This window comes from Balaenoptera physalus (assembly GCF_965194825.1).
Source record: "Balaenoptera physalus genome assembly, chromosome: 8".
Lineage (NCBI taxonomy): Eukaryota > Metazoa > Chordata > Mammalia > Artiodactyla > Balaenopteridae > Balaenoptera > Balaenoptera physalus.
The window spans coordinates 52983412-53003559 of NC_138887.1; the positions used below are offsets into that span (position 1 = coordinate 52983412).

Below are 20148 nucleotides of genomic sequence, written 5' to 3' on the forward strand. Positions count from 1 at the left end.
TCTGTGGGAAAATCAGTTTTTACTTTTATCATTTTGACATAAAGGACCTTTTCCTGGGCAGTATTCTGCCCAGTGTGTGAAGATTGCCTCTACTGCCAAATGGTCACCCACTTCTTTAGTTAGGCAGGTCTACATGATGACTCTTGCATAGGCCTTACTCATTTCCCTCTTTTGCCTGTTCCTATATCCTTCTTTACCCCATTTAAATACTAGTCATTCATCAAAATATTTTTATAATGTGGCCTCTTTAATTAATCTTTTTTGACTTACGACATAGCACTTAACTAACTTCTACTTATTTCTGTGTGTGGGTATCGTCAAAAAAAATTGTAAGCTATTTTTGGAAGGGTACCAATTCTGTACTACTGTAATAGAAATTCTCTTTTGTTAGCCAGTTATTCTCCATTCCCTTTGTAAGACATACTGACTCATGCCCTTAGCATTAAAGCTAAGCTAATAGACTACATTCTAGTACTTTTGTCCACTTCTGTCCCTACCTTTTGACTTTTAAACTTATCAGAAGTTAGGTATCAATTCCTGGGCACAGAAAGTCTGATATAATTGTCTTGTGGTATGAGCTGAGCATGGATGCTTTAGAGGAGGAGGACAACTGAGTGTGTTAAAAAAGGAAGTTGTATTTGTTTCTGAACCTGTGTACCCTGCTTATACTTTTTATTATAATCATATAATTTAATTTACTTCTACATAGATTGAAGAATATGAGTATGACAGGGTAGTTCCTATGAAAACGAGGTCACTTGCTTTGGAATTTACTCAGCTAGTTGCTAAATAGATCACAGTAGAATTAGGTGTGTAAAAGACAACTATAAAATGTTGGTGAAAAGCCTTGAAAGACTCTTACTCTGCATTTGGATTTGTTCACAGATGTCGTTAGTTGTTATGCCATTTAAAAGAAACTGGAAACCATAACTTCCTCAATGTGAGAATGGTTTATTCAAGACCAAGGCCACATTAATAACACTTAGCAAAACATTAATCAAAAGGTCTTATCTTAGTCTTACACTGAAAGATTTATATGATTTAAGTTAAAATGAAATACATTCGTGATTCTTTCTTTTGATCAAATATTTCGATTTACTTACCGATTACCACTTTTCCATGTACTGTGTTCCTGTGTGTGTGTGTGTGTGTGTGTTGTGTGTATGTGTGTGTGGGTTGGGATGGGTATGTAGTTAATCATAGATTCTTAAAGCTGTAAGTGTCCCTAGAGAAAAACCATGGGAGGTGCCGTGACTTGCTGAATTTCACAACTAATGACATGGTGTATCTTTTACTTGAATCAAGGACATGTATTCAGTCCAGTTCTCTTTACAGAAGTATTTAGTTGATTTTGATGTGTTTTTTGTGTTACTGATGATGAGCTGTATGCTGCTTAGAATAGATGGCCCCAGTGAAGCAATTTATGTAATCTCAGTCTCAGCCCACAGATTTGGGACATTCATTGCCTTTTTTTGGCATTAGCATTAAGTAGCTTTGGGGTTTAGAGACGCAAAAAGAGCTTCTCAATATATGTCCTATTTCAGAAGTTTAAGGAGTAAAGAAGCAGTTGCTGTATGTGGTTCATGTGGCCATTCTCCAAGCACCTATTAACAGTGCTCTGACCCTGAAAGAGAAATCAGTAAATCAGTATGTATCAAGTGCCTCCAGTGTTTAACATATTACTTAGCCATTGGGGAACACCACTAGTGAATAAAACATAGTGGAATAAAACAGACAAAATCCCTGACTTCCTGAGATTTTTATCTCAGCAGTTGAATTATTTAACTGCAGGTTGTAAGTGCTATAAGTGAAAAATGTGCTGCTATGAGAATATGTAACCAGAGATCCAGACCTAGTCCGAAGGAATAAGGCAAAGGGTGAGGGTCAACGAAGAGTGCCGTGTGGAATTGACATTTTAGATGAACTCTAAAGTATAAGTGAGAATTGTCAAAGGAATGTGGGGGAGAGAAGGTAAATTTATGGAGAGTGTACAGGGTGAGCAGACTTGGCAGAAGGAATAGTCCGTCCAGAGGCACTGAGGTAAACACAGAACAGAAAAGGAAGGACAGTGGGACAGATGATGAGGAAGTAAGCAGGGTCCCAGCTGTGCATGATCGGAGAGTCATTAAAGGGTTTTTACAGCTCTTGTTTTGTATCATCGTATTTGTATTTTTAAAAAGATCACTCTGGCTGCTGTATGGAATATAGAATGGAGGGTAGACTAGAGTGGATGTGGGAGATCAATTAAAAGGCCAGGAATAAGATGATGGTGTTAGAGATGAAGATAAGGCATGCCAAATATATTCAGAGAGCTACACTTGGTAGTTTGACTTTTCCTTTTGTTCTTTAATTAAGACTTCATTGCTTATTTGCATTCCTAGTTAACCATCGTAATTCTTACAAGCATTCTATCAAGATATATAAGCTTCAAGGGCCTAATATAAATTGTATATTCTTAGGGTGGGGTTGAATATATCCCTTATTCTCTTGGTCATATAGGAAGTATGCTCTCATTTTTAAATTCAAGAAATGAAAGCCTCTAAGTAATAATAAAATGAAAGTGTAGATAATAGGATTCATTGTGTAATAGTTCAGGTGTTTTTACTAACAGTCATGTGGGGGAATATTTTAAACATAGTGAAAAAAGAGCTTTGACTGTAGGCATAATTTAAGAATAAATAATATTAAGAGCTTTAATAGAAAACTACCTGTGGATCAATAGAAGGAAGTGTGGCTATTACATAAATTGAATGATTTTTAAATTTATATTTATATTCCATTTATTACATATTAATCATATACCATAATTTTAGAAAGTACTTCACTGTCACCAAAATATTTTCAAATTTTAAGACAAATACTACTAGAAATTATTAGTAGATATTTTCCTAATTATATAAATGGGAAGCCATGTACTACTGTTGTTCTTATCTTCCTAACCTAGAACAGTTCCTTTGAGTTGAGATTTACAATAGATTTGCATGTATTCAGGGTAAATGAGTCAAGCAGAGGGAAAATGATGACCTTGGATAGAGAATATGAAATACTGTGTTCCCTGTTTTCCCCACCCTCAATGTATTTGTATATTGAAAGTAGAAATCTGTATGTAATACTTAAAATAATTTTTATGTGTTTGCATTACTTGTTAACTTTTGGTCATTTTAAATGTCATTACATCCTCCATAATGAATTGAGATAGGTTTTAAAATGCCTTCTAAAATTAATAAATTTTGTTTTGTTTGAAAATTTCAGTAAATTCTATAAATAGCACTGTACCATGAAACAGAACATATGTAATTTGAAAGATTATGTATTCTGCTTTCTTCTAAATTTGTTAGAATGAACCTTTTATGGATTAAATGAGCTAATGGCCTATACCAAGTAAATTTTGTTCTTATAAAATTTTCAGGTTTGGATGATTTTGTACAAATATTCATGTAAAGAGTTTTGAAAGATGCTTACACAGATTGTGCTTTTCTTTTTAAAATAAGGACAAAAAGAGACTCTAGAGACCTCTAGGTTTAAGTGTTTATTTTAGATTTTATGTTGAGACTGAGTATTGTTACCAAGTTTAGTGTATGCTTATATACATGGCTCTTACATACTAAGTAATGGTAACCCCTCCTCAGATCCCAGAGCTCAGGTTACATTTATTTTTGTTAAATTGTTTGTACTCATGTACTTATAATTTATGCTTTCTTTCCATGTGTATAACAAAATCATAATTGTGCATTAAAAATCATGAGTGTTAATAATTTATGTTTTTGTTTGAAAATAGCCATCTGTTATATTCCTCAATGCCATTACCACATTTAAAAGTTTTTTCTCAAAAGACAGTAATCAAGTCAACTTATTCACTAGCTTCTTTATTATACATGTATGGTGAATTAGCATAATGAATTATTGTAACTTTTTTTTGCTCCCCCATTGTCTATCATCTTCATGAGTAGCCTCTTTATCTTCTATTTATTTGGTATGTTCCTAAAGGGGTGAATTAATTTTAGTGCTAACTTAAGGAAAACAGCATTGAATAACATGTTTGTTTAAAAATATCACTTAATCCAAGGAGATGTATAATCTGGTTTTATCTGTTGTATTTGTTATCTGTTTCACTGGTTTACTAAATTAGCGATGTTTGTTGAGGTCTGTTGCTTTTGAGATAAGAGTACTAGGTAACTTAATAAACTTAGTAATCACCTTTTTCATGGGTAAGTATTTTACATTACTCTTTACACCATTTCCATGTGACTGTAGTTATTTCAAATAGTTAAGTTTTTAAGTGTTTGTATATGCAAACAGAAACCAGTCAGGCTCATACCAAAGGTATTTGGTTCAAAACTTGGACCGTATAACTAAAAGGAAGAATGTGGAGAATTCAGAAAGGGTTCAGAAAGAACCAAGAAATATCTCAACTGCTCTTTTAAAAGCAAGCAAAAACATTATGAATTCCTAATATATTGTTATGTCTGGGATGAGAAATTGCATAATATACCTGTTGTCTTTTCTCTTATTTATTTTAAGCATTTAGTTAGTACCTTTAAGCTTTGGCACATAAAATACTTCAAAGAATATTGTTCGAGGGTTTAAGTAGATTTGATAAACTGGGTCTTTTGAAAGGGAATGCTAAGATGTAATAGTGGTTAAATGAGTAAAATCTCAGTATAAATAAATTCAGTCTCTTTGATAATCATGTTGTCTTTCAGTAGTCATTAAATAAACTTATTTTTTGATTAAAAAAAGCATTTATGTAATGCTTTTATGTCATGTGTTTTTTGTAAGGTCAAAAGAAATAGACTGGCAACCTTATTTTACTACACGCATTGTAGATGATTTTGGCACACACCTACGAGTATTCAGAAAGGCTCAACAGAAGATAACAGAGAAAGATGATCAAGTAAAAGGTAATATCTTGATCCCCTTTGAAAATTAGGATTTTTAAACCTGTTTTTCTTTATTATTCTGTATGTCTTGAATTGTTCCTTCTTTGTCTAGGTACAGCAGAAGACCTTGTAGATACCTTCTTTGAAGTTGAAGTTGAAATGGAGAAGGACGTTTGCCGTGACCTAGTGTGCACATCTCCCAAAGATGAAGAAGGTTTTCTTTTCAGTTTAACTTTTTTGAGAACAGTAACTGTTCACATTGGTTGGAGACAAGTTAGCAGAATCAGTGAACAAATATAAGCGTAAAATCTAAGAGTGAAATTATTCTTACAGGACAGGCAGCATAGTAAAGACACTGTTGCTATTCACTTTATTGTATTTTTTAACTCTTAAAAGTAGTTTCCAGATTCTTTTTTCTTTTTTTAAGGTCATCTTTAAAATTTAAAGATGGCAATTAAAGAGTACCTCTTTCGTCATCTTTTAAAATACAGCAAACTGAAACATTTTATAATTATAAATTTACTTTTTTTGATCTATAGTAATTTATCTTCCCCTTGAATTTATTATTTCTATTTCAAGAGTACACCTGTTACCCTAAATATTTCCTAAGGGAATGATTATAATATTTCAAATGAAATTTAGAGAGTTGAATGCACTTTTCTTTTTGAGAGGTTAGACCCGATGAGCTTTAGCTGAGGATGTTGTCTTTTCCTAGTTTTACAACGACTAGGAGACTGTGCTACTTGGCACATTTTTTTGACTAGCTGTTTTTTGCGTTGGCCAAAAAGTTCGTTCTGACCCAATAATTATATTCCCGGGAAGTGTCAGCATATGAACAATTCAGAAATGCATTTCTAGTTGTGGAAATTGTTTTCTTAGATTTTTAAAAAATGTGCTCAGCTTTTTTATTTCTTTGCCTTCCTTTCTGCTTTTTCCCTTTTTCCTTCTTTCCTTTTTATATTTATTGTGCAATTCAATTCTTAACTGCTACTTCATTAGCACTAATATGAAATTAATAACTAAATGTAAGAAATAGATATAATAATGTACAGTCCTTTTATGTAAATCAAGCCCTCCTCAATCAGTAAACTATTGGGTTGGCCAAAATGTTCGCTCGGGTTTTTCCATAATGTTACAGAAAAACCCAAACGAACATTTTGGCCAACCCAATAGAAGCGCATACTCTTCTTGTTATTACCTGCCAAGATAGTGGAAGTTCTTTCCTGAAAAAATAATTACAAGTGTATTTTTAAATGTGCAAATAACTTTTAAGTATGCAAAGATGTGTGGTAGAAGTATAGAATACATGGTACAACTACAACTTTTTGGGGAAAACACTTTTGTAATTGAAGTTTCTCAACAATTCAAAATGTGGGATAGGATTGGGCAGAATAAAAAATATGTATTAGTTTGATTAATGAATAGTTGCTATTTGGAGAACAATAAAGGGATTTTTAGTGAATACTGATTACTAAGGTAATAAGCTGGTATAATCAGGAAACTGCTTATTTCTACCTCTATTTGTGTTTTATATCAAGAGTAGGTGGAGACTTCGTATTTTCTAATGTTGTTATAGCTACTTCTTTTATTTCTAGGATTCCTAAGGGATTTGTGTGAGGTCTTATTATATTTATTGCTACCTCCTGGAGATTTCCAGAACAAGATCATGCGATACTTTGTCAGGGTAAGCCTAAGCTCATACAAAATACATGGCTGTAAAGAAACTTAGAGTAGTAATTATTAAAATTTTTGTCCCAGGACCCTGTTATGCTCTTAAAAATTATCGAGGACCCCAAAGAGCTTCTGTTTATGTGGGCTTTATCTATCACTATTTATTGTATTGTAAATTAAAACTAAGAAATTTTGGAACACAGAAATACACAAGCCCACATTCCATTAATGGTATCATCACACCATCATGTTCCTTTTTGAAAATATCACTGTATGCTTGTCTCCCCCCTACGCCCCAGAGGTTCCTGGACAACACCTTGAAAACTGCCTGAGTTAGAGTTAGATACTTGGATTTTTGGTTGTAACAAAGATATGTTTTAAATTTTCTTTAATATAGCTTCACCTATAAATTTACTTAAATTAGGCTGACTAAAGTAACACTTCTGGATAGAAACTTTCAAAAAAACCTGGGTAGCTAAGATTCTACTTCTTGTCATTGGAAAGTCAATGTTAAGTCAGATGAGAACAGTAGTCTCAGACTCATTTATTCCCTGGGTATAAACCTTTGGAGTAAAATTCTTTGTACACGTGTAAAGGAATAACATTTTGGCTTTGGCTACTGGTTATGATTGAGAAATGCTAGCTAATGCTAACATTAGCCCTTACCCTGACTGAATGGGTAAAGTTGAAGTTTCTAATTTTTCTAAAGATGAAAGCTTATGATCTCTTTAGTCTACCATTCTGCAGAACAGATACACCAGTTCCTAAGGTGTTTGTTGTTATTTAATGCCTGTTTGTTATTTAAGCAGTATCAATTTCCTAATAGCTCTCTAACTTGAGTTCAGTGCACTTCTCAGGTAGGGAAGTGAAGTGAGAAGAAAATGCTTGATTTTGATGGGAAGAGTCTGATACATTATATATAGTGAAGACCAATTATTTGGGCTAGTCATTATCAAGGGAGGTAAATATCTGGCATGTCTGTCACTAGATTCACATCTACCACTGAAGGAAGATACTGCTGATCAGTCATCATACTCATTCATGCTGATTATTTGGCAGCAGAGTCTTTGTCTGCCTGGTACTCCAGATAGCCACTGTTAGGCAGTATCTCAGCAGCATTTCACATGGCTGGCCATGTTTTCCTTCTTGAAACTCTGTCTTTTCTTGGGTTCCACGTCATTACTGTCTTCTCTTTTTCTCCTCCATTGGTCTCTTTTTTAGTCACCTTTATATGCTTTAATTCCTCTTCTTAACTTTTAAATATCCAAGTTGTTCAGTTCTGAGCCCTCTTCTTGCTCATCCATTCCTATGGCTTTAAACACCAGCCAAATGCTAATAAAAATTTATGTCTTTAGTCCAGACTTCCCTTCTGAGCTCTAGGCCACTCTGACCAGCTGCCCACTAAAATCACTATTTGATTAATTCACAGCCCTTTTAAACTTTAAATGCCCAAGATGGAAATCTTATTCTTGCCTCCAAATCCTGTCTACCTTTTATAAGTCTTTTCTTCATCCCAGTAATAACTATCCAGCAAATGTTTTAAATCTCAAGTCCTTTTAAAAGGCTTACAATAAGACTGTGCACGATGTGGCTTTGTTTACCTCTCTGGCCTTCATGCCATGCCGTCACTATGTTCCAACTACATTGGCTTCTCCAGAAGTGCCATTTCTCCCCACCATAGGGCTGTCTCGTACTCTTTTTCATCTGCTTAGAATGATTCTCCTTCTCTTGGCTAAATTGTATTTGTCCCACATATCTCACTTCCTCAGAAAGGCCTCCAATCTAAAAGCCCGCTCATAATTCCCTGTTAGCGTAGGTAAGTACTGTTTTCCTTCATAACATTTACCATATTTTAAAATGATAATTTGGTTGTTGCATTTACTTGCTTGATGCCTCTTTCCCCCAGTAGAATCCTAAGTCCTATAAAGACAGGGGCCATATCTTGTATTTATCATGATTATGTACTTAGTGGTTATCACAGTACCTGCCACATAGCAGATACCCAATCAGAGAATTGGGTTTAATGCAAAAGGAAACCTGTTTGTCCTTCTTGCTGGCTGTGGTGGACATGCTACTGCTGCTCCTTAAAGATTAAATTGACTTTTAGGAGACAGGAATGAAGCTGAGTCTTGTTACATGGGGTTATAGTTTAAAATAAGTAGGACAGTTTAAAGAGCAAATATGTTTTGCCATAGATTGTTCTCTTAGACCAATATTTATCTTTGCTTGAGTCTAATTGAGTTGAGTATTAATTGTCAGAGCACTGCAGTCAGTTTGTTTTTCTTTTAACTTGGTAGTTCTTTATCAGTTTTCTTTTGTTGATAATTAAATCTAGGTTTTCCCAAAAGACATTTTGTTCAGATTAAATAACAGTTTAGAGAGTTCTTAGTTCTTTCCTTTATATGGATCCTTTGTATGGATTGTACAGATCACAGTATTTGACTGACATAATTGCTGTTTAATTGCTTCTCCTTTCTTCCATTACCGTGTTTTATTGATTTAGCGATTCATGGCCTCAATGACTCTATCTTTTGAGCCTTCATATTTGGCAGCTGGTGCTTGTCTTAAAGTATATGAAAATTATCTGGAAATTGATACATATTTTGGAATATTTAGAGCTCTCACTAGAACCTGTAGAGGAATTGTTGAGTCATATGATTACATCTTGACTAACCAAACCCTTTCATGAGGCAAATTAGGAGATCAGCATAGTTTTCTGAGACATATTGACTGTTTGCATTAACTAATAAGAAGCACTAGAATTATTCAAAAATTTTGTCCACATGTTTTTTTCTCTCACTTTGAAAAGAAACTTTCAAAAAATACTTTTTTGTTTGTGAATTTTCTCCTTACAAAGTACATTTTAAAATGTGAGCTTCTGTGGTCAGATACATAATTTGAAGGAAGGGATTATATAAATAAATACAATTTTTAAGAAGTTAGAGTTAAAGCTAACCTTGAAAGAATAAACAATTTCTTCTACTTTGAGACTGTACGATGTCTCAAAAGAGATTTCAGAAAGTTACTGGAGCCTCCATTAGTGCCTTTTGGAAATATGAATTCATCATGGGGGAAAAGTTGTCAAAAGACTTGTACAGCTTACAAAAGTAGAATTTAAATAATGTATTTCTCTAAAGGAAAATAAAGTGAAGGCTACCTTCTGTGAACTTACACCAGAAAATGGCACAGATAAATTAGAGATCTGGAAAGGAATAAATAAATAAATTGGTCCTTTACTTAGAAAAGTGAAACATCCTGTTAAACTTGTAGCTATTTAGCCCCTCCAGTATTCATAAGAAATGATATTTCATAAATTTAGATATCACAGGCATAAAGGACTGAAGAGTAATAACAGGTAAAAATATTGTCTTAATAGAATCAGGACTGAATTCTTAGTTTCTTCATTTCCATCATTTAATATTTATCAAATTCCAGCCATGTTTAAGACAATGACCTTGAGAAGAAGAGGCTAAATATTTTTGAAGATAGATAAATCAATAGATTAACTAATCTCACTCATATACAAAAAGTTCCTGAAGAGCTGTAGTGTATTAGAGAAGTAGAAGATAGAAAATTATATAGAGAATGGTATGTGATAAATGGCTTAAATACAGGGCATTAGTGTATTTTAAGCATATAAGTGAAAAAGTGTTCAGCTGGAATGATCAGGGTTTATTTAATTGGAAAATTAATTCTGTACTCAGTCCTTGAAGGAGAGGCAGAATCTTAATAGGTAGGAGCATAAACAGCTGCAAAGAATGGGAAGGTATATTCTAAAGAATGTTGAGTAATTGTTTTAACATGTTATTTTATTTTTATTATCTTCTATTAGGTAAATTTCAAACTCAGACAGGTATAGAGAATAATACAGTAGACATTTATGTACCAACAACCCAGATTTAACCACTGTTAATATTTTGCTGTAGTTGCTCTGTCCCTCCCTTGAAGGCAATCACTATTCTAAGATTGGTATCGTTTCCTTTTCTTTTTTGTTTTTATACTTTTAATTTAGATGTAGGAATCCATAAGCACTTATAGTGCCATGTTTTGCCTTTTAGAAATGAGTATAAATGCTAACATATTAGAGGTATCCTTTTGCTTTTTTTCACTCAACTCTACTTATCATTGTGGCCATGTATCCAAGTTGATATAGGTGGCTTCATCTCATTTAACTGAGGTATACTAGCTCATCTTTTTGTAAAATCATGTCACTTATCAAGTTTTACTTTTACGTGTACCTTACCTTTCTTAAGTAACAGCATTGTGTTAGGAAATTTACATTGTGCTATTGATTTGAGAAGTATATTAGATTAAGTTTGTTTTTGTGTTTTAAAATTTTTGTCCAGGAAATCCTTGCACGAGGAATTCTTCTCCCATTAATAAATCAACTCAGTGATCCTGATTATATTAATCAATATATCATATGGATGGTACGTACTTTGTAAAATTACAACTCTTGTTTTTAAAACAGTTTTTTAAAATGTACAAATATGATTTGGAGGTCAGGATGATTAAGCAATAATTTATTCAAGAAATTAAGTAAAAATACATCTAAAGATAATCTTTATATTTTCAGTATTTCTATTTGCTTATGTGTTGAATGTACTAGCCAAATTCTCTGTAAGAAAGTTTGTTGATAAGGTAATCTTCCTTACAATTTTGGTGCTGTTTCTACTTATTTAAATTTAAAAAAGGATATTTTATTGTCTGTGTGTATAGATGATGAGTATTTTTAAAAACTGCTATTTGATTTTAAATACAACTGTGTTCTGAACTACTTAAATAGTATGTACTTTACATTTTATTCTAAATTTGTTTCTGTAAGTTGCTTAGTATGTGTATAAGTTAGATAACTCAGTTTTCTTATTCGTCAGATATATCAAAGGGTTAGTGGTTATTAAGTTTACTAGCTTTAATTTTTTTTTTTCTGGTTATATATGCTTTCCTCAATAAATTCATGGCTGAGGAAGAGTGTAAATGGGCTATTACTGGGAATACTTTGATAGATACTTCTAGGTCTTTGATTCATTTTTTTGAATCTGAAATTTCTTCCCCACAGTGTCTTCTGTTAACTCAGTCTAGCTTTCCTAGGAAGGAACTACTTGATTGTTCTTTGCTTAACCATATCCATTATCAGACTTACCATTTTTTATTGTTGTTCCTGTTGCAGTGTTTGTCTCTCCCATCAGATGGTGGGTTACCTGCAGACAGAAATTATCTTACTATCTTTATGTTCCTAGAGCCTTTCATGGAGGTCACAGAACTTGATTTTTCGTTTCCTTTGTCAGCTTCTTCAGAGTCCTGCTAGGCTCTACTAAGAGCTTTAAAAATATGCATATCCGCTTAATTAAAATTTTAAAAAATACATGTCCTTTGCTTAGGAATTCTACTCCTGAAATTTATTCTAAAGTGCTAATAAGCAAGTTTGCAACAATCGATTTAAGGCCATTAATGAGTGTTGCTAGTAATACTAAAAAATTGAAAGCAATTTAATTGTCCCACATAGAGGGATAATTTAGGCATATTGATACAATAAAATACTATGCCGCCATTATTATGGTAGTGTATCTTTATGAATATGAAAAGATATGTATATTTTTATGTGAAAGCATAATTAAAAATGATGTATGTGTAGATATCTAATCTTTTAAAAAATATATAAGTAATTATATATTTATGAATGACTATGATTCTGATAAGATGTGTACTGACTGAAATGTTAATAGAGAGGTAGGATCCTGAAAGTTTTAATTTTTCTCTTTTGTTTATATATTTCACTTTACTTACAAGGAGTATTGGTTATGTAACAAAATGATTTTTTAAGAAGTAAGAAACGGGTAAAATTTAAAAACATTTGAGTAATAAAGTAAGAGTAAATGACATTAAAAATTTTTTTTTTGTAACACAAAAATGGATATTGTATACTTACCTTAAATAATCAGGGTACAGTACTGTATAATATTACCTATAGTACAGAAAAGGATGCGTGTTTACCAGAATGTTATCGTTATCTCTCACTCATGAGGTTAGGAATTATTTTTATTCCTATTTATATTTTTCTTTAGTTTTCAATTTTTCTTTTGCTAAGCTTATATTAAGTATATAATTAGTTATATGGGAAAGATATTTTAGGGGGACTTAACACATACTCAAAAAAGAATTCAAACCATCAAATTTTTACTTGTTCTCCCCACAGTTGGGCTGGTACTATTATTGTGTATGATGGGTGGGTCTTTTTGTTATTTAATGAACAAGAATTGATCACTATTGTACTTTGCTATAAAATATCAGAAAATATATTTAAAAGAGAAAATCCTTTATATCAATAAAGGATCTTTAGCCTACTTTGTTGTCTGGTTTGCACACTTTTGGCATTCTTTGTGTGGAAAACCCTTTATGTGTGTAGGTATTATAAAGATTAAAATTGGCTCAGTTCTTACTCTTTCACCCAGTTAAATTTCATATTAATGATATCTAATTGTATAGTTTATTTCTATTTGAAAGGAAAAGTTTAGAGCAGTGTAGTAGTAACATATATCTTCTCTATATAAAGTGTTCGTGTTACCCAACAATAGTTTAAAATTTTTAAGTCATTTCTAAAAATAGTGTGGACGGATTTGCATTATTCATCTCGAAATATATATTTTATTTCTTTTTAAGACAAACTAGTTAATGTTAAGTCCTATCTCTGACTGTGGAATAGAGTACCTAATTGGTTCATATTGTTATCCCCCTGCCCAGAGCAGATAAGTGAACAGCTACTTACTTGTTTCTTAATGTATTCTTAGAAAAATCAGGTCTTTAAAAATCTACTTCTTGTTGTATTATTGAAGTAAAATTTATACCAAGTGAGAGAAACTGCCAAGTAGTCCTACAAAGTTGTGTTATAATTTTGTACTTCCACTCGCACTGTTTGAGAGTTTGGTCTCTCCACATTCTGATAGACATTTGGCCTTGTCATTTTGTTATGGTTAACTTGCACATCCTTGATGACTAATGATTTTGAGCAGTTTTTCATGTGCTTATTGGCCTTTTTTTTTTTTTCCTCATAGCTCTGGACTTACACAATCCCCAGTGCTTTGACTCCTTGTTTAGAGTGGACAGTGTCCCAAGTTGGCTACATTTTCATAGCTCCCCTTACTGTTTCACTTAGCTTAAATTTTGTTGGCAGTCATAGTCATTCGTTCCTTCACAGCATCCTCAACTACCTTCCTCTCTCTCTCACTGTATTATTTGCTTGGTGAAACCACACTCTGGTTAAATCCAACTTAACCTTCTACTCCATTCCTATTCTTAAATAGCAAGTGGCTGGAGAAAACAGGTGAAATAACAGTTATTTATGTCATTACAGTGATTCTGTTAAATTTATGTCAGAGAATGCCACTCTTCTGTTTAAAACTCTCCAGTAACTATTTATTCCATTCAGAGTGAAAGCCAAAATATTTACTAAACCCTACCATATTTGCCCTGCATTACCACTGATCTCCATTACTCTTCTACACTTCTTTAGTTTAGCTCTAGCTGTCATGGCTTCCTTGCTATTATCAGACATTCTGAGCATGCTCTTTACTTTGTAGTGTGCTGTATATCTTACTTACTTTGTTAATAGTCTGTGACCCACGAGAATTTAAGTACCAAGAATACAGAGATTTTCATTTTGTTTTGTTATAAACAGAGGGGATATAGAGGAAAGTTGTGCCTGGCCCATGGTAGGCACTCAAGATTCTGTTTTCACTTAAGCGAGTCTCCCTCCCATCTGTATTTTAAACTTTATTTTCAGATCCGTGATTCTAACTGCAACTATGAGGCCTTTATGAACATTATTAAATTGAGTGACAATATTGGAGAGCTAGAAGCAGTCCGAGATAAAGCAGCAGAAGAATTACAGTATCTTCGATCTCTAGATACAGCTGGTGATGGTAAGTATTGATAATTTATTTAAGCATAAGAATGTTTTACTTCTTTAATGATTACTGTGTCTTCACACAAAACTTTAATTTACCTAAATGTCATTTTATGCTATTAGTTGTTTTCACCTTAAGTAAATCTGACTTTTATTATGCTAATATGTGCTGAGACTAAAGCACAATAATTTTCTGAATATGAGACTCTTATTATTGCAGTTATCTCTAAAGTAAAGATAATTGGCATGGTTTAATTTTAATTAAATAATTTCACTGTAAAATTTCCAGTTATTTCTTTTATTAAATAAAATAATTGCTCTATTCATTGGTTATTATGTTAAATTGTAGTAAGTGTATGTTTAAAGTATTTCACAAGTAACACTGCCACTTTCTACCTCATAATCAATTTGTTTGTTTTTAGATATCAACACCATCAAAAATCAAATAAATAGCTTATTATTTGTAAAGAAAGTATGTGACTCAAGAATACAACGGTTGCAGTCAGGCAAGGTAAGTAAAGTACTTTTGAATTAATATTTAGTTATAAATACTTTATATTCATTAAAACATCTAGCAAATGACAAAAGGTAGAATATTAACCAGTGTAGCACTCTACAAAAGAACTAAGAATTTAGAAAAAAGTTTATCTTACATAATGTAGTGTAAGTATTTGTTAAAACAAGCTAAAGAGATTAAAATGCTGCATGAAAAATACTGAAGTAATTAAAGATTTTATTTCTTGATTTATATATTTATCTACTCATGTATTATTTATTCAAAATTCAACATTTATTATATTTTGTACACTGGGCACCTTTTTTTAGATGGACCTAACAGACAGAAATCTCTCTCATGGAGCTTACATTTCCATAACATCTTAACAGAAAAACCCGAATGAAGTTTTTGGCCAACCCTGTAGTTGCAGCATCAGAAAATTAACCAATATATAAATTGATGTATTATGTAAAAAATGTAAAAAATAAGTAAATGTGAAAAAAATAAGTAAAGCAAAGTAGGGTGATAGAGAATGTCTGGGAGTGTTTTAGATACATGGTGAGAGATTTGGTGACATTTGAGCATAGAGAGATGTGAATAACGAGAGGGTCCTGTGAATTTTTTTTTTTTTTTTAAAGGAATCTTGCAGGCAAGGGTGAGAGCATGCAAAGGCCCTGGAATAGGAAAAGTGCCTGGTGAGTTAGAGGAGGTCATTGTGTCTGGTATGGAATGCATGAGAGGGATTGTAGTAGGAAGGAAATTAGAGAGGAACCTTGGGGGTTACTGCCATAGTAAGATTTTTAAAAATTCTAATTGTGATAGGAATCCATTGGAGATTTGCCCTGGCAAGTGACATGATGTGACTTACGAGTTAAAATGATTACTTGCACTCTTTGTGATAAATAGATTGTGGTGGAGTGGTGGGGACAAGAATGGAAACAGATCACTTACAAGACTGTTGCATTAGTTCAGTAAGAGAGGTCTGTGGAGGTTCATGTGAGAAGTAATTAGAGACTAGATATAGTGCTAACAAGATTTGCTAATGGATTAAATACGGGAGGAGAGAGGAAAAAAGGACTCAAGGATGATTCCAGAGTTTTTTGGCCTGAGCAACTGTTTGAATAGTGTTGTTGTTTACTAAAATGGATACAGCTGCGGGAGGAGGAAGTCTGGAAGAGAGAATCAAGGTTTGAATGTTTTAGTTTGAGATCCCTGTTTGACATTCAAGTAGACATGCTAATTGGTAAACTCGAGTTCAAGGGAATGTTTAGTGATGGAACAAACTTTGAGAATCCTCAGGATTATCAGATATTTATTTAAAGTTAAGAGACTGGATGAGGTTACCTAAAAGAATGAGTTTAAGTAAGAAGATATCAAGGATTTAGTCCTGAGGCCCTGCAGTTACTTGGTGTTTAAGACAAAGTGGAAGATCTAGCCAAAGAAACAGAGTGACTGGTGAGATTGAAGGAAAACCTGGGAGTGTGATATCCTCGAAGCCAAGTGTAGAAAATGTTTAAGGAAGTGAGAGATCAGGTATATCAAAGGCGACTAATAAGTTGAGTAAGATGAAGATTTAGAATTGACTATTGGGTTTGCCAGCAGGGGGATTATTGGTGATCTGATGATAGCATTTTGGTGAATAGTGGAGAGAAACCCTGACTGGAGTCAGTCCAGGAGAAAATGAGAAGAGGTGAATTAGAAACTGTGATTATAGGTAGCTGTTTGGAAGAGTTTCATGGTAAAGGAGAAGCAGAGATTTGGGGCTTTAAAACAGAAAAAAACATTTTTTAGTACCTTTAGTTTTTAGTGTAGTCACCTTTTTCAGGCTGGTTTTCTATTGGAAATTTATTTGTGACTCTCTGGTCTTGTAATTTTGCAGTGTACTTAAATTCCTTAAGGAATGGAAGACTTATTTTTAAAAATCTTGAGTTTAGTTTGCTAGTTTAATTATAACTTACATTACTTGAGGCCCACATTTGTCATTTATATGTGTGTGCGGGTGTATGTCTGTCTGTCTTTGTTTCAGTTAACTGTATTTTAAAGTGAGTTTATACATGCATGTAAATTCAGAATAGAAGAATAATACTGTTTCACGTGTTCTTACTCTTTCTTTATCTAGTTACCTTACCTAGATCTTAAGAGTTAATGATCCATAAGCATCATTATTTAAAGTCTGTTTGCCTAAACACTTTCCGATATTGAATCCTTTTGAAATTTTGAAACCTTGTTTGGAAGCTTGTCAATTCTATTTTGAATATCAAGCTTTACCTTTTTAAATAGCTCAAGTCATACAGTGTTTTCCTTTGGAAGAAAACTGAGACTCTTCACAGAGATGTAGTTTTTTTAACCATGCTACTTATCTTAAAGTCTTAGGAGGTGCTTTATTCTTTTTATCAGAAATAAAGTGGTAGTGAATACTCTTTTCCATTCCCTATCTATAGAGGTGCTGCTGGACAGGAAAAAGAGGTGATAAAATCTGAGGAAGGAAGACTTAGGAGAAATCATGTGCTGGGACTAGATTGCTTTACCCCAGACATTTTTAAGTTGGTAATCTGTTAGTATTAAGTACTTACATGAAGGAGAGATACTAATTACAGAGAAAGCTTTTTTCTCCTTTTTTCAAATCATCTTCCTTTTCCTTTATGTCCTTTTCCTTTCCTACCTTTTCCTATGCCTAATTTAGTATCTGCCCCTGAATAAGGCAGCCTGTCTAACTTTCAGAAAACCTGTGTATCTTTTTTTAAAAATAGAGGATTGTGAGATATGGATTTGGGAACGCAGAGAAGCTGGTGAAAATCATTCCCGGAAACACTGTAGGTTTTTGTGGAAGGGGCAGCAGGTTTCAAGGACACTGACTCATTCTAACCAGCTTTGTGACCCCAGGCAACATTTCCAATCCTCAACTTTCTTATCTGTTGAGTGGGATTGGTAATATTTATCCGATAGGATTGCTGTGGAGATTAATGAAGTAATGTGTATAACGCACCTAGCACAATGCTGGACATGTAGATTCTCTAAATTTGAGCCTGTTAAAAAATTTTTTTTCACCCTATGTAGGTAGTTACCTGCTCTCTTGCTTTGAAGTATATGTAATTTACTATTTAGGTAGACTGAAAAGAAATACATTTTCTATAAAGATTATAGACTTTTTCTCCATTAGGAGCAGATTAACTCAGGAATATTTTCTGTTTTTCCAGTAGATAGACTTCAATCTGTACTTGAAAATATTGGGATTTGTTTATTCTTGAACATCAAGGGGATCCAGATATCTCCTTTAGCCCCTAAAATGTTCATTTTTGTTTGGAATATGTAGAGATAGAGAATCCATGAAAATACATTTAGATTTATCTTTTTATTAGAAGAAATGAGTGCTTATCATACTTTTAATGTATATTTACTAAGCAGCTCTTAAAATAACTCTAGGAAATTCAGTGAGCTGATACCTTTTATTGGGCACCCACATGTACAAGAAGAGAAACCTTTATTTTTATTCCATTTTAACTTAAATTTTTACATCTGTTTAAAGATCTTTAACCTAGTGAGTGAATAGATGAAATATTAATCTACATTAACTTTTATTTGTAGGAAATAAATACTGTGAAACTGGCAGCAAACTTTGGGAAACTTTGCACAGTCCCCCTGGACAGCATTCTTGTAGACAATGTTGCACTACAGTTTTTTATGGGTAGGTAAATCCATTTTATAAAAATAATATAACCCTTGAAATTTTTAATAATTGTAAATATTGTTAAATTTTAAATACCTGATATTAGGCGTGGCATATATATCTCTCTTCCACCCCTTATTCTCTGAAATACTCCCTTTTCTTGGAAACCAGAGAGATTTATTTTGTTGTCGAGGAAAAAAATGCTTATTTTAGCTCCAGTGTGCATTTGCTAATCTGCTTTTAAATAAACCCCAGGAGATTCTACTATGAATTTAAATTTAAGTTATTTGAGAAAGAGTACTTTATCAGGAATACGTGGTATGTATAACCTGTGTATATCATTTTGGTGCATGAATGGGGGAGGGGCTTTGTTTTTATGCCATTTTAATATATAAATATTTATTAATTTTATTAATATTACATCAAAATTGCTTTTATCTGGGGGACATATCCAGCAAAACTCCCTGATTCTTCATTTTCATGATCAAAAACAAATGCATGGCTTATTGAAGAACCCAAACCTTATTTTTAATATTTATGATAGTAGTAATATTATGATTAATAATCTTTGTTGAGAATGGAAGCTGAATGTTGGTGAAGTAGTTTATTTCTGATGAAGACTTCTCTGGCAGTTTTATCCCCTAGAGATATTTTAGTCAAAAATCAGATTTTTTTTTTTTTTTTTAATATGTGCTTCCATTTGTTTTTTCTGCATAACTGGTCTTTTCAGCCTAACCAGTTTATGATATAACTATTTTTTTTTAACCTCAAGCATTTGCTAAACATGTTCAAAAGGTAGCGTTTTAAGTATTTGAAACTTTAATCCTTCTTAACTTGTCATACAGCTGTACGCACCCAAAAATGTGTGACTTTAATATCTGTGTTGTTACGGATTTTGTTTGGTAGATTACATGCAACAAACTGGAGGTCAGGCACATCTCTTCTTCTGGATGACAGTGGAAGGATACCGGGTTACAGCCCAACAACAGCTAGAAGTTTTATCAAGTCGTCAGAAAGATGGAAAACATCAAACCAACCAAACCAAAGGTCTTTTAAGAGCAGCTGCTGTTGGAATTTATGAACAGTATCTATCAGAAAAGGTGAGAATATATTTTGATTACTGTTTTCTTATCTTCTCTGGCAGTATCATTAATAATGATTTTTGTAGTACTTGTAAATATCCATTATTCATGCTGCTATGCACAACTGCCTTACACTGCCTTATTGTGTATTATCCTCATTTTATAGGTGAAGAAACTGATTCAATTAGAAAATTGAATTAACTTGTCCAGGGTCATGCAGTTACAAAATGACAGTTAAAATTCAAGGTCACATGCACTGTAGATAATAGGTAGAAAGTAAAAGGATGGAAAAAGGTAAACCATGCTAACAGTAACTAAAATAGAGCTGGAGTGGCTATACCAATATCAGTAATAGATTTTAAGACAAAAAATTGTTACTAGAGAAACGAACATTTTATAATTCTGAAAGGGTCAGTTGATGAGGATGATAAAACAACAAAGCCCCCACA

At 32.9% G+C, this 20148-nt stretch overlaps 1 protein-coding gene and 1 long non-coding RNA gene across 7 annotated transcripts in view; both read left to right on the forward strand.

Moving 5' to 3' along the window:
- LOC309665945 overlaps positions 1 to 20148 on the forward strand; it is a 340836-nt gene that overhangs the window by 191790 nt on the left and 128898 nt on the right. The window lies entirely within an intron of this gene.
- The window catches only part of SNX13 (sorting nexin 13), a 154038-nt gene that overhangs the window by 72487 nt on the left and 61403 nt on the right, over positions 1 to 20148 (forward strand). For 5 of the 6 annotated variants that reach the window (XM_082472674.1, XM_082472672.1, XM_082472673.1 and 2 more), the window contains 8 exons: positions 4780 to 4901; positions 4993 to 5094; positions 6476 to 6564; positions 10898 to 10981; positions 14332 to 14470; positions 14877 to 14965; positions 18536 to 18635; positions 19524 to 19717. In XM_082472674.1, the coding sequence (XP_082328800.1) occupies positions 4780 to 4901; positions 4993 to 5094; positions 6476 to 6564; positions 10898 to 10981; positions 14332 to 14470; positions 14877 to 14965; positions 18536 to 18635; positions 19524 to 19717 (919 nt within the window). Of the gene's footprint in view, positions 1 to 4779; positions 4902 to 4992; positions 5095 to 6475; positions 6565 to 10897; positions 10982 to 14331; positions 14471 to 14876; positions 14966 to 18535; positions 18636 to 19523; positions 19718 to 20148 lie in introns of those variants that run through there. The other variant, XM_082472677.1, reaches the window with a different exon arrangement.